The sequence below is a fragment of the Pipistrellus kuhlii genome, unplaced genomic scaffold (assembly GCF_014108245.1).
Source record: "Pipistrellus kuhlii isolate mPipKuh1 unplaced genomic scaffold, mPipKuh1.p scaffold_m20_p_3, whole genome shotgun sequence".
NCBI lineage: Eukaryota > Metazoa > Chordata > Mammalia > Chiroptera > Vespertilionidae > Pipistrellus > Pipistrellus kuhlii.
The window spans coordinates 166,997,888-167,011,439 of record NW_023425529.1 but is presented as its reverse complement, the minus strand read 5'-3'; the positions used below and the strand labels follow the sequence as shown (position 1 = coordinate 167,011,439).

General features: G+C 33.7%; 1 protein-coding gene across 1 annotated transcript in view; it reads left to right on the top strand.

Moving 5' to 3' along the window:
• Positions 1 to 13,552, top strand: part of ADAM32 (ADAM metallopeptidase domain 32) — a 91,783-nt gene that overhangs the window by 17,282 nt on the left and 60,949 nt on the right. Inside the window, exons 4-8 of the mRNA XM_045587784.1 lie at positions 512 to 689; positions 1,427 to 1,492; positions 4,181 to 4,252; positions 4,453 to 4,619; positions 9,786 to 9,867. Coding sequence (XP_045443740.1) covers positions 512 to 689; positions 1,427 to 1,492; positions 4,181 to 4,252; positions 4,453 to 4,619; positions 9,786 to 9,867 — 565 coding nt within the window. The remainder of the gene's footprint in view (positions 1 to 511; positions 690 to 1,426; positions 1,493 to 4,180; positions 4,253 to 4,452; positions 4,620 to 9,785; positions 9,868 to 13,552) is intronic.

The window sequence follows — 13,552 nt, the reverse complement described above, 5'->3', positions numbered from 1 at the left end:
TCAGCCTGGGCTCGGGCTCCTCCCCAGCTGCCTGCTGCTTTCCTGTACCACTATGATATCCCCTGAGGGATCCCAGATTGTGAGATGGCAGAGGCCAGACTTAGGGACCCCACTGGTGAACAAATCTGTTCACCGAGTCTCTAATTTTATTATGTTAGCACTTGTAATCATTTTTCTAAAGTAGTATAAACCAGAGAAAAATTCATCATGATTTCTGTATTGCCTTCTTTAAGTCACTGACTTGGAGGATGGGGAACTACTTGATCATTGTTAATTCTGTGCACTACACCTAGCATTCATTACATAATTTCTGCTGCATTTATAATCATAAAGTGAAATGAGAAATTAATTGTGTGGATTGGAGATGTTTTGTCTCTTCAGAGTCATATCCAAAATATAAAGGTTTTGGGTCAAAATATACTCAAAAATGGTCTGTATTTTCTTTTTTGATTCTGTCAGTTTTGTAAAAGTTGACCAAAAACACTTAAGTTTGTCATCCTTATTTTTACAGAGGATTACTGCAGTTTGAAAAGGTTTCTTATGGAATCGAGCCTCTTGAAGTCGAAGTTGAATTTCAGCATCTTCTTTATAAATTAAAAAACGAAAACAATATGTTTGCAGTTCATACTGAAAATAGCCGTAGCTTAGAACAAAAACCAATGGACTACAGCATTTTCATAAGTGAAAAAGTAAGTTGCATATACTTTATTACTATTTTTAAGATAGTTACTGCATTTTAAAATTTATTTTTAAAAAGTTTATTAACTTTATGGATAGTTATAGCAAATATCCTTTTCTTAAGAATAGCTTCATCTTTTCTTAGTCTTACAATTTTCCTTGAGTGATATATCAGCATATATCAGTGTTCTCTCTTGCAACAATCTATCTTTTACTTTTAATTCTTAACTTGTTTCTTATAATTTTCTAAAAATTAGTGTGTTTCAGTTTATGCTTTTATCTCTATGTTTCTGTGATTCAATAAAGCTAATATTTATAAAGGTTGCATTCATAACCAAAGAATCAATATTAATGCATTTATAGATATAATTAAAATGTCATAAGCAGAATTGTCATGTATAGCCATGTAAATTGGGCTCATGGCTGGTGAAAGCCTCTCCCACCTCCGCGAAGCCCTAAGGATGTCCAACTACTGCGGCCTAGGCCTGCTCCTTGCCTTCAGTTGGACATCCCCCGAGGGCTCCTGGATTGCAAGCGGGTGCAGGCCAGGCTGAGGGACCCACCCCCCCAAGTGCATGAATTTCATGCACTGGGCCTCTAATGTATACATATATAGACATCAAATCTTACACCTTAAATGCAGCTCTATGTCAACCATGCCTGAATGAAGGTGGAGAAAGATGTAAAAGTTTAGAATAAACAATTTACGAAAGCTTTTATGTTTTTAAATACCACTTTTCTTTTCTAGTCAGATTCAGCTCAAGACTTAATTCCTCTTTATGTAGAAATGCATATTGTGGTGGACAAAGTTTTGGTATGTGTTTTTCTTTTAAATATTTTATATGAATATGTGATTATACCTTGCTAGATAGGAACTTAAAGATTCTAATAGGTTTACTCTTAAATCATTGAACAGTGAAAACATTTGCAAACTGAAAAAAAACACATTGTCAAAATTATACTAGTTCTATCAGTAATTTTTTATTCGAAATCTGTACATGGTGCTTCATCTCTTTGGGCCTTCTGTCAACCTGTAATATTTTTAAATTGTAATATTTGTTTTACATTACATTTTTTAAGCTTTTAATTCTTGTTTGCACTTGAAGAGCCGTATATAGTCTAGAGAACATTTTGTCCTATAAAATATTTATTGGCACAAAAGTGATGGTAGTATAGCTATTTGTGGGAAATGTTTACTTTAATGTCAGGATTTTTTTAAAGCAGTATTTATTAGTGCACCTGTTCCAATCTATTGCTTATCTGGTTTGAACGCACCCCTAGATGCCTGATTCCCATAAACAATTTGAACACTTAGGAACTTCAGGACCTTGGAGTAATATGATAACTTGGTTTGTACTCAACCCATTCTGGTTTTGTTTCCCCTATTTTTCAAAGATTTCAGAAAACAGGGATAAAAATATATTTTCTAGATTTTGTTTCATTGATAAGCATTGGGTGTTACACCTGTGGACTACCACAAAGAATATAAATTATACTCATTACCAGTTCTATTTGTAGGATTGTAGAGCTTTGCCAGGAAACCAGAGTTGAAGGTCAAAGCCAGGTGAAATTTGGAGAAGGATATGATAATACTTGATTTATTCGAGTGTAGGGGAAAGGGTAAAGTGAACATTTAAGAGAAAATTGAGCTACTTCCAATAAATATGACTCAGTTTCCAAGTAATATTTTGGATTACCCTATGTAAATCATTTTGTTTCAAGATTATGTTATAAATTTTGAGAGTTGTTTTAAAAGTTCATTGTCTAAATTGTCAGGTTTGCCAACCATATAATGCTGATTAAATATATCCTTTCTATGTTCTTATACATACATATTTAGATATTCTTTAATAAACATTGATTGCCTCTGGTCTTATTTTGTTCCTTAATTGGTTTTGTTCATTAAATTCCACATATAAGTGAGATCATGTGAAATTTGTCTTTCTCAGACTGGCTTTCTTTGCTTATCATAATAATCTTCAGGTCTATCTGTGCTATTGCAAAGGATCAGAGTTCCTTCTTTCTCATAGCTACATAGTATTCCATTGTGTAGATGTAACATCTTTTTTTTTCTTTTTTTTTTTTTTTTTTTTATCTGCTCATCTACTGATGGGCACTTTGGCTGTTTCCAGATCTTGACTATTGTAAATTATGCTGCTATGAAAATAGGGGTGCATGTGATCTTTCTGATAGGTGTTTTGGGAGAATCACCACTTAAAAATATAGTGTAGTGATTGGATTGCTGGTGAGAAAATTGGAGGAGGAACTATTTAAAAGATTATTTCAATAATCAAGGTATAGTTTGTTAATAGGAATTAGTAATTGGAATAGAAATAAAAGGACAATTATAAAAGTTACTGATAAGATTGAATTAGAAAAGCTTGTAAAATTGATTAGATTTATCTGTTCACTTAAATTTATTGAGTATGATTACTTTTCTACTTATTGGCTATCCAGAAGTGAACAAAACAGAAAAAGTTCTGCTTTCGTGGAATGTGTAGTATAATAAATGTGGAAGGCCATAGATGATAGTACTACTCACTGTAGTAATGGAAATGTAAGTAGGAGCTGATTTTTTGGGTATGGATGAGGAACTTAGATTGGATATGTTTAATTTGAGGTTCATATGGAACATCAAAGGAATAGTGAACTTCAGAGTTATGATTTATAGATATAGGATTTGACATTTGTACTTCAGTATAATCTATTCAGATTTCAACAATCACATATATATAAATTTGTGTGTGTGTGTGTGTGTGGTTTTATGTGAAAGTATCACAAATGTAGCCTTGCATAACTACCCCACAGTCATGACATTCATACCATAACTACAAGATTCTTTTAATTTTTTTTTAATAACAGCCATCTCCTCTTCCTACACCTAACCCTGACAGTCACTAATCTGTTCTCTATATCTGTGATTTCAGCAGTATTGTATAAATGTTATCATGTAGTATGTATACTTTTGAGATTTCTTTTACACACAGCATACTTTTCTTGAGGTTTATCCAAGCTATTCCATGTGTCAAAAGTTTAGTTCCTTTTTATTACTGAGTAGTATTCCATGGTATGATTATACCACAGTTTATTTAACCAGTTAACCATTGATTGATATATGAGTTGTTTCTAGTTTTTGGATTTTATGAATACAACTGTTTTGAACACTTATGTGTAGGGTTTTTGTTTGTTTGTTTTTGGGCAGAGGTATCAGTTTTTATGTTGGGAGAATAAATGTCTTGGACTACAGCTGGGTTATATGGTAAGTCCATTATTTGTTTTGAAAAATATTCCAAAACTACTTTCCAGAATGGCTGAGTCATTTTACATTCTCACCAGCATACATGAGTGATTCGATTTACATCCATTTTTTAAAATTTGTTATTGGTTTATAATGGTTCTAACCCCAAAGCAGCCTCAATCCTCTGAAAGTAGATGGAGAGTAAATCTTAAACATGTTACATAACAAGTTTGTATTTAATTTAAAATTAATTTTGTTTTTCAGTATGATTATTTGGGCTCTGATAGCATGTTAGCAACAGATAAAGTCATTGAAATTATTGGCCTTGTAAATTCAGTGAGTATTTTCTTTTTCATACTAATTTTGAAAAAATCATACTAGTTTTAAAATTATAATTTTTATTAACTTGATGTGACATTTCTGAATAATTGTCCACATAAACTGAGCATAAATTTGTCAAAACATTGAATTGATTTCTCAGTCATTAAAAATAACACAAAGATAATTTTTTCATGTATTATCTCTTTTGTTTTTAGGTATTTGCTCAACTTAACGTTACTATTGTGTTGTCATCATTGGAGTTGTGGTCAGACAAAAATAAGATTTTCACAGTTGGTGAGGCAGATGAATTATTGCGGAGATTTTTAGAATGGAAAAAATCTTACCTTACCCTAAGGCCTCATGATATTGCATATTTATTCATGTAAGAATAATGTTTCAGTATTCTTAGAAAACAAAGAACTGAGATAATTTTGTAGCTTTATTTAGGGAATTTTATTTATTTCTGACTCTTCCAAAGGCAGAGGGGAAGGAAGTGTACAAAACAGAAGTTTTTCAGAAGCAAAAGCTAATGATCATCACTGGTTGACTGGCCTCACAAGAATGTTAAAGGGACATCTTTAGCTGAAATGAAAGTATAAATCTCACTGATATATCTATGTATCTCCAGACTTAATATAATATAATCTTATAAAGAGGGAAGAATGGTGTTAATCACTTATAAAGCTACTTATAAAGGTTAATAGACCAAAGTAGTAAAAAACAGTCATAGCTACGATAATTTGTTAAGATAAAAAGATTTAATTGTGACACCAAAAACATAAAATGTGAGAATGGAGGAAACAAAAATGTAATCTCATAGTATGTACAAATTGAAGTTGCTTTCATCTTAAAATAGACAGATACAAATATAAGTTGTTTTATCTAAGTCTCATGCTAACCACAAAGCCAAAACCTATAATATGTACACAAAGGATAAGATAAAAGGAATCTAAGCATACTGTTACAAAATAAATAAATAAATCCCAAAGAAAAAGAGTTAGAGAAGAGGAAATGAAGAGTTATAAACAGCCAGAAAAAAATGAATAAAATCACATTAAGTACATAGCTATCAATAATTACTTTAAATGTAAATGGAATGAAATATCTCTTCAAAAGAACAGCTAAACGTATAAACAATAAGACCCAAATATATGATGCCTACAAGAGACTCACTTCAGGTATAAGAATGCACACCAATTGAGTATGAAGGGATAGAATAATATATTCCATGCAAATGGAAACCAAAAGAATTCTAGGTTAACTATACCTATGTCAGATAAAATTTACTTTAAGGCAAAGAATATAAGGACAAAAAGATCATTATCTTACATATAATAATAAAAGCCTAGGAGGTGCCGTGCAATGTTGTCACAAGATGGCCGCCACAACATGGGTGCTACAACATGGCTGCCCTCAGGTCATCACAAGATGGTTACAATGAGATGGTCGCCACAAAATGGCCACCACAAGATGGTCACTACAAGATGGCTGGCAGGAAAAGGCAGCTGGGGGCGATTGGGCCAGCTGGGGAGGGCAGTTGGGGATGATCAGGCCAGCAGCGGAGCGGTTAGGGGGTGGGAATCAGGCTGGCAGGCAGAAGCACTTAGGAGCAATCAGGCAGGCAGGCAGGTGAGAGGTTAGGAGCCAGCAGTCCTGGATTGTGAGATGTCTGACTGCCAGTTTAGACCCGATTCTTGTGGGCCTAAACCAGTGGTTGAATATCCCCCAAGGGGTCCCAGATTGGAGAGGGTGCAGGCCGGGTTGAGGGGTCCCTTCCCCCTTGCACGAATTTTGTGCATTGGGCTCTAGTATAATGATAGAGGGGTCGATTCAAATACATATATGCTTATTTTTCTTGCCTGCTTGCTCTGGCTAGTACTTCTAGACAATACAGTGTTAAATAACATTGGTAAGAGTGGGCAACCTAGTCTTGTTCCTGATCTCAGAAGAAAAGCTTTCAGTTTTTCATTTTTTAGTATATCAGCTGTTGACTTGTCATATATGGCTTATATTATATTGAGATATATTCCCTCTATACCTATTTGGTTGAAATTATGATGGATGCTGAATTTTCTCTAATGCTTGTACCGCATATATTGAGATGATCATATGATGTTTATCCTTAATTTTGTTAATATGGATTATCACTTTGTTGTTTTTAGGTGTTGAACCATCCTTGCATCTCTGGAGTAATCCCATTTGATCATGGTGTATTGATCCTATTCAATTAAATTTGCTAATATTTTGTTGAGGAATTTTGCAATTATGATCATGATGGATACTATCCCATATATGTATATTTTTTCATAGTGTCCTTGTTTAGTTTTGGCATCAGGGTAATGCAGACTATGAAATAAGTTTGGAAGTGTTCTCTCCTCTCCTTTTTGAATAATAGTTTGATAATGGTTGATATTAATTATTCTTTAAATGTTTGGTACAATTCACTTGTAATGCCTTTTGGTCCTGGGCTATTGTTTTTTGGGAGATTTTTTTCCTTTAATTTTATTACTAGTGATTGGTCTGTTCAGATTATCTGTTTCTTTCTGGTTCAGTCTTGGATGATTATATGTTTTAAGAAATTTATACATTTTTCTAGGTTGTCCAATTTGTTTCATAATCTTCTTTAATGATCCTTTGTATTTCTGTGGTATCAGTTGAAATATCTTCTTTTTTCATTTCTGATTTTATTTATTTGTTTTTTTTCACCTTTCTTTTAGACTTGCCTGTCTAGAGGTTTGTAAAGTTTATCCTTTTAGAGAAGCCAGCTCTTAGTTTCACTGATTATTTTTTTCTATTTTTAGTCTCTGTTTCATTTATTTCCACTCTGATCTTTATTACTTTCTTCATTTTACTTACTTTGGTGTTTGTCTATTCTTCTTTTTTCTAGTTCCCTTAGTTGGAAAATTGTTTCTTTGGGATTTTTCTCATTTCTTGAGGTAGGCCTCTATAGCAGTGGTTCTCAACCTTTCTAATGCCACAACCCTTTAATACAGTTCCTCATGTTATGGTGATCCCCCCAACCATAAAATTATTTTTGTTGCTACTTCATAATTGTAATTTTGCTACTGTTATGAATTGTAATGTAAATATCTGTGTTTTCCGATGGTCTTAGCTTCTACAGCAGTGGTTCTCAACATATAGGTCACTAGCTGTTCAGTTAGTTCTCTAACACTGTTATCATGACCCAAAGGTTGAGAACTGCTAGCAAGGTTGCCTAAGACCATTGGAAAACACAGATATTTACATTATGATTCATAACAGTAGCAAAATTACAGTTATGAAGTAGCAATAAAAATAATTTTATGGTTGTGGGGTCACCACAACATGAGGAACTGTATTAAAGGGTCGTGGCATTAGAAAGGTTGAGAACCACTGCTCTATAGCTATGAACTTTTCTCTTAGAACTGCTTTTGCTGCATTCCATACATTTTGGAATGTTGTGTTCTCATTTTTATTTGTCTCAAGGTAGGTTTTGATTTTCTGTTTGATTTCTTCTTTGATATTTTGGTATTTAATAGGATGTTGTTTTTTCCCCATGGATTTGTATTTTTTCAATTTCCTTTCTATAGTGGATTTCTAGTTTCCTGCCATTGTGTTTAGAATAATGCTTTATATAATTTCAGCCTTCTTGAATTTATTAAAGCTTGTTCTGAGACTTACTGTATGGTCTCTTCTGTGGGAGAAATAATGGCTGAGGGCATCTTTCTTAGCACTGAGCAGTGCTGCTTTTGGGGAATGGTAACGTGACTAAATTGAAATTATTCTTACCTTCTTTGGAGCACCTATTCTTGGATTTTTAAAAAAATATATTTTTTATTGATTTTAGAGAGGAGAGGAGAGGGAGAGAGAGAGAGGTAGAAACATCAATGAGAGAATCATTAATTGGCTGCTTCCTGCACACCCCATACTGGGGATGGAGCTGCAACTGGGCATTTGCTCTTGACAGAAATCAAACCCAGGACCCCTCAGACCACAGGCCAATGCTCTATCCACTGAGCTGAACCTGCTAGAGCTATTCTTAGATTTTCTTTTTCACTCCAGTGGAGCACTGTGACCTTTCCCCTGGACTCTTGGACTCTCACAAAGTTATTCTCATCTGTGGGTGGTTGTTATAATCATTGTTGCTATGGGGACATGGCAGCTGAAAACTCTTAGTCTGCCATCTTGCTTATGCCAATCTACAAGATTAATATTAGTACATTATCTCCACTTGCTTGTAATTTACAAGAGAAAAAAGATTGGGGGAGGGTGGGATTAATTCAAAGTAACATTTAAAAGTCAAATTAAAGAAGTGGTAATTAAGTTAGAAGTGGGAAGGCAAAGTTAGGTACATTTAAATTCATATAAAGGAGGTTTAAAACATTCCAGGTTATGGAATCAATGAGACTAAAATAATTTCTGGTTATTTAAAAAACTATGCACTTACATATAAAATGTATTCTCATAGTTGGAACTATAGCTGAACCTTTGAAGGAGGTTAAGGATACCAGAAACATTGAAGAAGTAAATCATTAGATCCTGACAACTGTTTTGATATGGAGATTGGGTGGTGGGCAATATTAAGTAAAAACTATTATTGAGTCCAGCTCATCAATGTATGCATAGATTTTTTTTTTGGTGGGGGAAGTTACCTAATTAAAGAACTATCTTGTACAAAGAAAGAGTGTAAAGCCAAAGTTGGGTGTTAGGAGCAAATACTTGAAAACAAGTGCTGGAGGGGTTAAGTATAAACATAATAAAGCAGCAGTGGATACACCATTCAGTTGTGAAGTAAAGTGCAGTTGACACCAAAGGGGCACTTCAAATTAAGAATTGAATAGCAAGCTTGTTTACACATATCCTGGACTGTTTGTTTGATGGGGGTTCTAAAGATGACATTAATATTGGGAACTTCTATACCCTTGTTGTTGAGAGTATGGATCTGGATTCAAATTGTCTAAATTCCAGTCCTTTAGTGGCACTTATCAGTTGTGCTACATTAAAAACATTACCATATTTAGCATCTGATGTTTGATTTTTTAAAATGGGCATAAAATAATATATTTCACTGGCTTGAGTATTAAATGGAATAATTTATGTAGACCTCTTAAAATAGAGCTATTACTACACAATGATTTATATGGGCTCTTACTCAAAGCAGAAATAACATTACATTGTAGAATAAGAAAGTTATTCTTCTGAGAAACTGATGATCTTTTCTACATGAGGGTGAATATTTTCAATCCATATGTTAAAACTATTTGTTGTTGTCATTCAGAAGAATGTTTATAATTAAATTCTCTTATTAAAGGCTTTGGTATACTTAACCAAATGTTATGAGAATAGTAAAGGAAACCAACAAAACTTGGATTAATTGGATAAATTTTAGAAATTCAGTTTTCATTTAATTAATAAAACCTTCTTAATTTGAAACATGTACACATGGAAGATTATACCTCAATTTATTTCAGACTAGGATTTTATGAACTACAGATAAATTTTTAGCAGGAATTCTCACATTTGAAATATTTGTTGAAACAAATTATTAATGTACACTTATTTTATTTAGGTATAGAGATAATCCAGATGAATTGGGAGCAACATTTCCTGGAAAGATGTGTAGTGCTCGTTCTTCTGCAGGGATTGCTTTGGTCTGTAATTATTTTAAAATTATATATTTAAGAATTACCTAATAGCCTGGACCAGTTTGCCTCAGTGGATAGAGCGTCAGTCTGCGGACTGAAAGGTCCCAGGTTCGATTCCTATCAAGGGCATGTACGTTGGTTGTGGGCACATCTGCAGTGGGGGGTGTGCAAGAGGCAGCTGATCAATGTTTCTCTCTCATCGATGTTTCTAGCTCTCTATCCCTCTCTCTTCCTCTCTGTGAAAAATCAATAAAATATATTTTTAAAAATGTTTTAAAAAAGAATTACCTAATATTATAGCATTATTTTATATAGTTTACATTTATATTTATACTTAGAAATTGCATTTATTTTCAGTAACTTAAATATTTGAAGTATAAAAGAAAATTTGAAGCGTACAGAAGGAAACGTATTCTGTAGAACAAGTGTCTTGTAGCAATTATTTAGAAGTTAAAAGTGAAATAAAAATATTAAATGTATATGCATTATTTAACATATAGAATAGTGTATCATGAAATTATTGCAAAGAAATTTCTGTAATCCGAGTAGAATCTTGCTTATAGACATAAAGTTGGAGAAATAGTCTAACAGATAAAATAGCTTTAAAATAAAGACAAATGCAAAGGATAATAAAAAAAAATACAAAATATTTCAAATAGTATTTAGAACAAATTTCTATATGTATTTTAAATCTTTATAATACTGAAATATTTTATATAAATTATTTGAACGATTCGATGCATCATAGAAAGGTGAAGCAATTGTTGAGTCACTTACCTACTCTATTCATTCTTTAAAAAAACAAGTTTAAGACCAACTGGGGTGCTCAGTGGTTGAACATCAACCTATGAATCAGGAGGCCATAGTTCAATTCCCGGTCAGAGCACATGCCTAGGTTGCAGGCTTGATCCCCAGTGGGAGGCATGTAGGAGGCAGCTAATCAATGATTCTCGCTCATCATTGATGTTCTACCTCTCTCTCTACCTTCCTCTCTAAAATCAATATAATCAATAAAAATATATTAAAAAACAAGTTTAAGTAATATATATATTTTTAAGTTAGAAAGTAATTTTATTCATGTCAATTTTTTAAAGTACGTATGAGAACATATAAGGAAATTCATATAATCTGGCCTCTTCACATTCAGGAAGCAATCACTATACATATTTAGCCCACTCTGTTATGTATACTAGAGGCCCGGTGTACAACATTTGTGCATTGGGGGTTGGAGGGATCCCTCAGCCTGGCCTGTGCCCCTTTGCAGCCCAGGTCCCCGGGCGGGGTGGATGTCTGCCTGCCATTCTGAAAGGGAGAGCACTGCCTGCCTGATAGTCCCTGGCCACTCGCCTGCCTGCCTGATTGCCCCTCACTGCCTCTGCCTCCGCCCCCACCGTGGCTTCCTCTGAAAGAATGTCTGCAATAATGTCCGGATGGTCATTCAGCTGTACCACCTAATTAGCATATTACCCTTTTATTATTATAGATCTCCCATTTGGGATCATTTCCATTTTTCCTAAAGAATGTTATTTATAATTTTCCTTAGTGATATTGGTCTGTTTAAAATGCCATATGAAGGCAAGTGCTTTATTTCAGAAAGATAGAATAGGAAGCTGGAAGAAGCTCAGATCCCTAAAAATGAAGAAGCTTCTTTTATGTATGTGAGAAATTTCTATTTAAGTCATTTTTATGTTGAATTTTTTATCTCATGCAATTACATTGAATCCTAGAAATTTAGGAGTATTTCTTGTAAATAGAATAGAACTGAATAAATTTTCTCTATTGAATATGAAAATATCTATATTTTAATTTAAATTATAAATGTTATTTTGCTTATCAATAGTCAATAGTTTTGGAATTAATGTTATCACCTCATTTTCCATTTTCCCCCTGTTTGTTTCTTTGCCTCCACTGCTTTGCCACAGTCCAATATCAGTAAGGAAAATTATAAATAACATTCTTTAGGAAAAATGCATCTAGAGGCCCAGTGCATGGATTCATGCACGGTGGGGTCCCTCAGCCTGGCCTGTGGGGATCTGAACAATACTGTCAGACTGATATCTCCAGTGGGTGCCGGATTGCAAGGGGTGCAGGCCAGGCCAAGGGACCACACTGGTGCATGAATCCATGAGCTGGGCCTTTAGTAACAATATATTTTTATTCAATAGTTAATATTATTTATATATTCAAAATACTGTAAAATCCTATCTCTTGGTTTAATTATTAAATCACCCTGTATATAAAGTACTAAAGTTCTATAGACAATGAATATGAGAAGTGTACAGCTATTTTACATCTCTTATTTTTCATAGCACATAATAAATGGACATTATCTAAGGTAAATAGGTACTACTTAAATAATAAAATATAAATAACAAAAATAGAAATATTAAAAAGTAGCTTATGTATAATATGCATTACATAATATATGTATGTATATTTATAATACTATATTTTAATAAATATTTTTATATATATAAAAATGGAAATGATCCTAAATGGGAGATCTGAGCAGAGGGAATGAAGAGTAATAAAAAAATAGTTTGAATATGGCCTGCAAGCATCAATAATAGTTGTGTCTGGTGAGATCAAAAGAGACACAATATTAAATTCAAATAAGTGACAATAATGTATCATAGGTGACAGTCTGATAACATAGAATAAGCTGTGGCTGGAAAGCATGTGCCAATTTAGGGACCACATGTCTCTGACCTCATATAAGAGGGAGCCATGCTCCATGAATAGAGACAATGTGTTACTTGGATGGTGCAGTTAAAACTTGTGTGAGCCTTTCCCCTGGTGAGCTTAATGAAAAATCTATAATAATAAAAGGGTAATATGCTAATTAGGTGGAATAGCTGAACGACCTTCCGGACATTATTCCAGACATTCTTTCAGAGGAAGCCACGGTGGCGGCTGAGGCAGAGGCTGTGAGGGGCAATCAGGCAGGCAGGCGAGTGGCTAGGGGCTATCAGGCAGGCAGCTGCTCTCCCATTCAGGATGGCTAAGGTGATAAGAGCCATACTGTAATTGATAGTAAAACTTATTTACCATAAATCGTTAGTGATTAAAACAGCGGTAGACAAATAGATAATGGATTAGAATAGAGAGTTTAGAAATAGACAAATGATAGGCATTTAAAAAAAAAATCCTCACTTGAGGACATTTTTTCATTGATTTTTAGAGAGAATATAAGAGAGAGAGGGAAAGACAGAGAGAAATATTGATGTGAGAGGAAGACATCAATTGGTTGCCTCTTGCAGGTGCCCTGACCTGGGCCTGCAACCTTCCTGCTAGGGAGGATCCTGCAACCAAGGTATGTGCCCTTGATTGGAATCAAACTCTGGATCCTTTGGTCTGCTGGCTGATGCTCTATGCATTGAGCCAAACTAGCTAGGGCTATAATAAAATTTTTACAAAGATGATTTTCATGTACAATACTTGCTAGTGGGCAATGTTTTTATTTTATTTTATTGAGCTATTATTGGTATATTATATTATACTTATAAGTTTCGGGTGTACAACATAATTTGACATCAGTATACACTGCAATCTGATAACCAAAAGTCTGATAATAGTGGATAGTTTTTTTTGATAAATGTAATTTCACTTTTATTCAAAATATAAAACTTAGGTAGATTGTAAAACTATATGTAAAATTAAACATAAATTCTTGGAAGGTAAAAAAGTAACA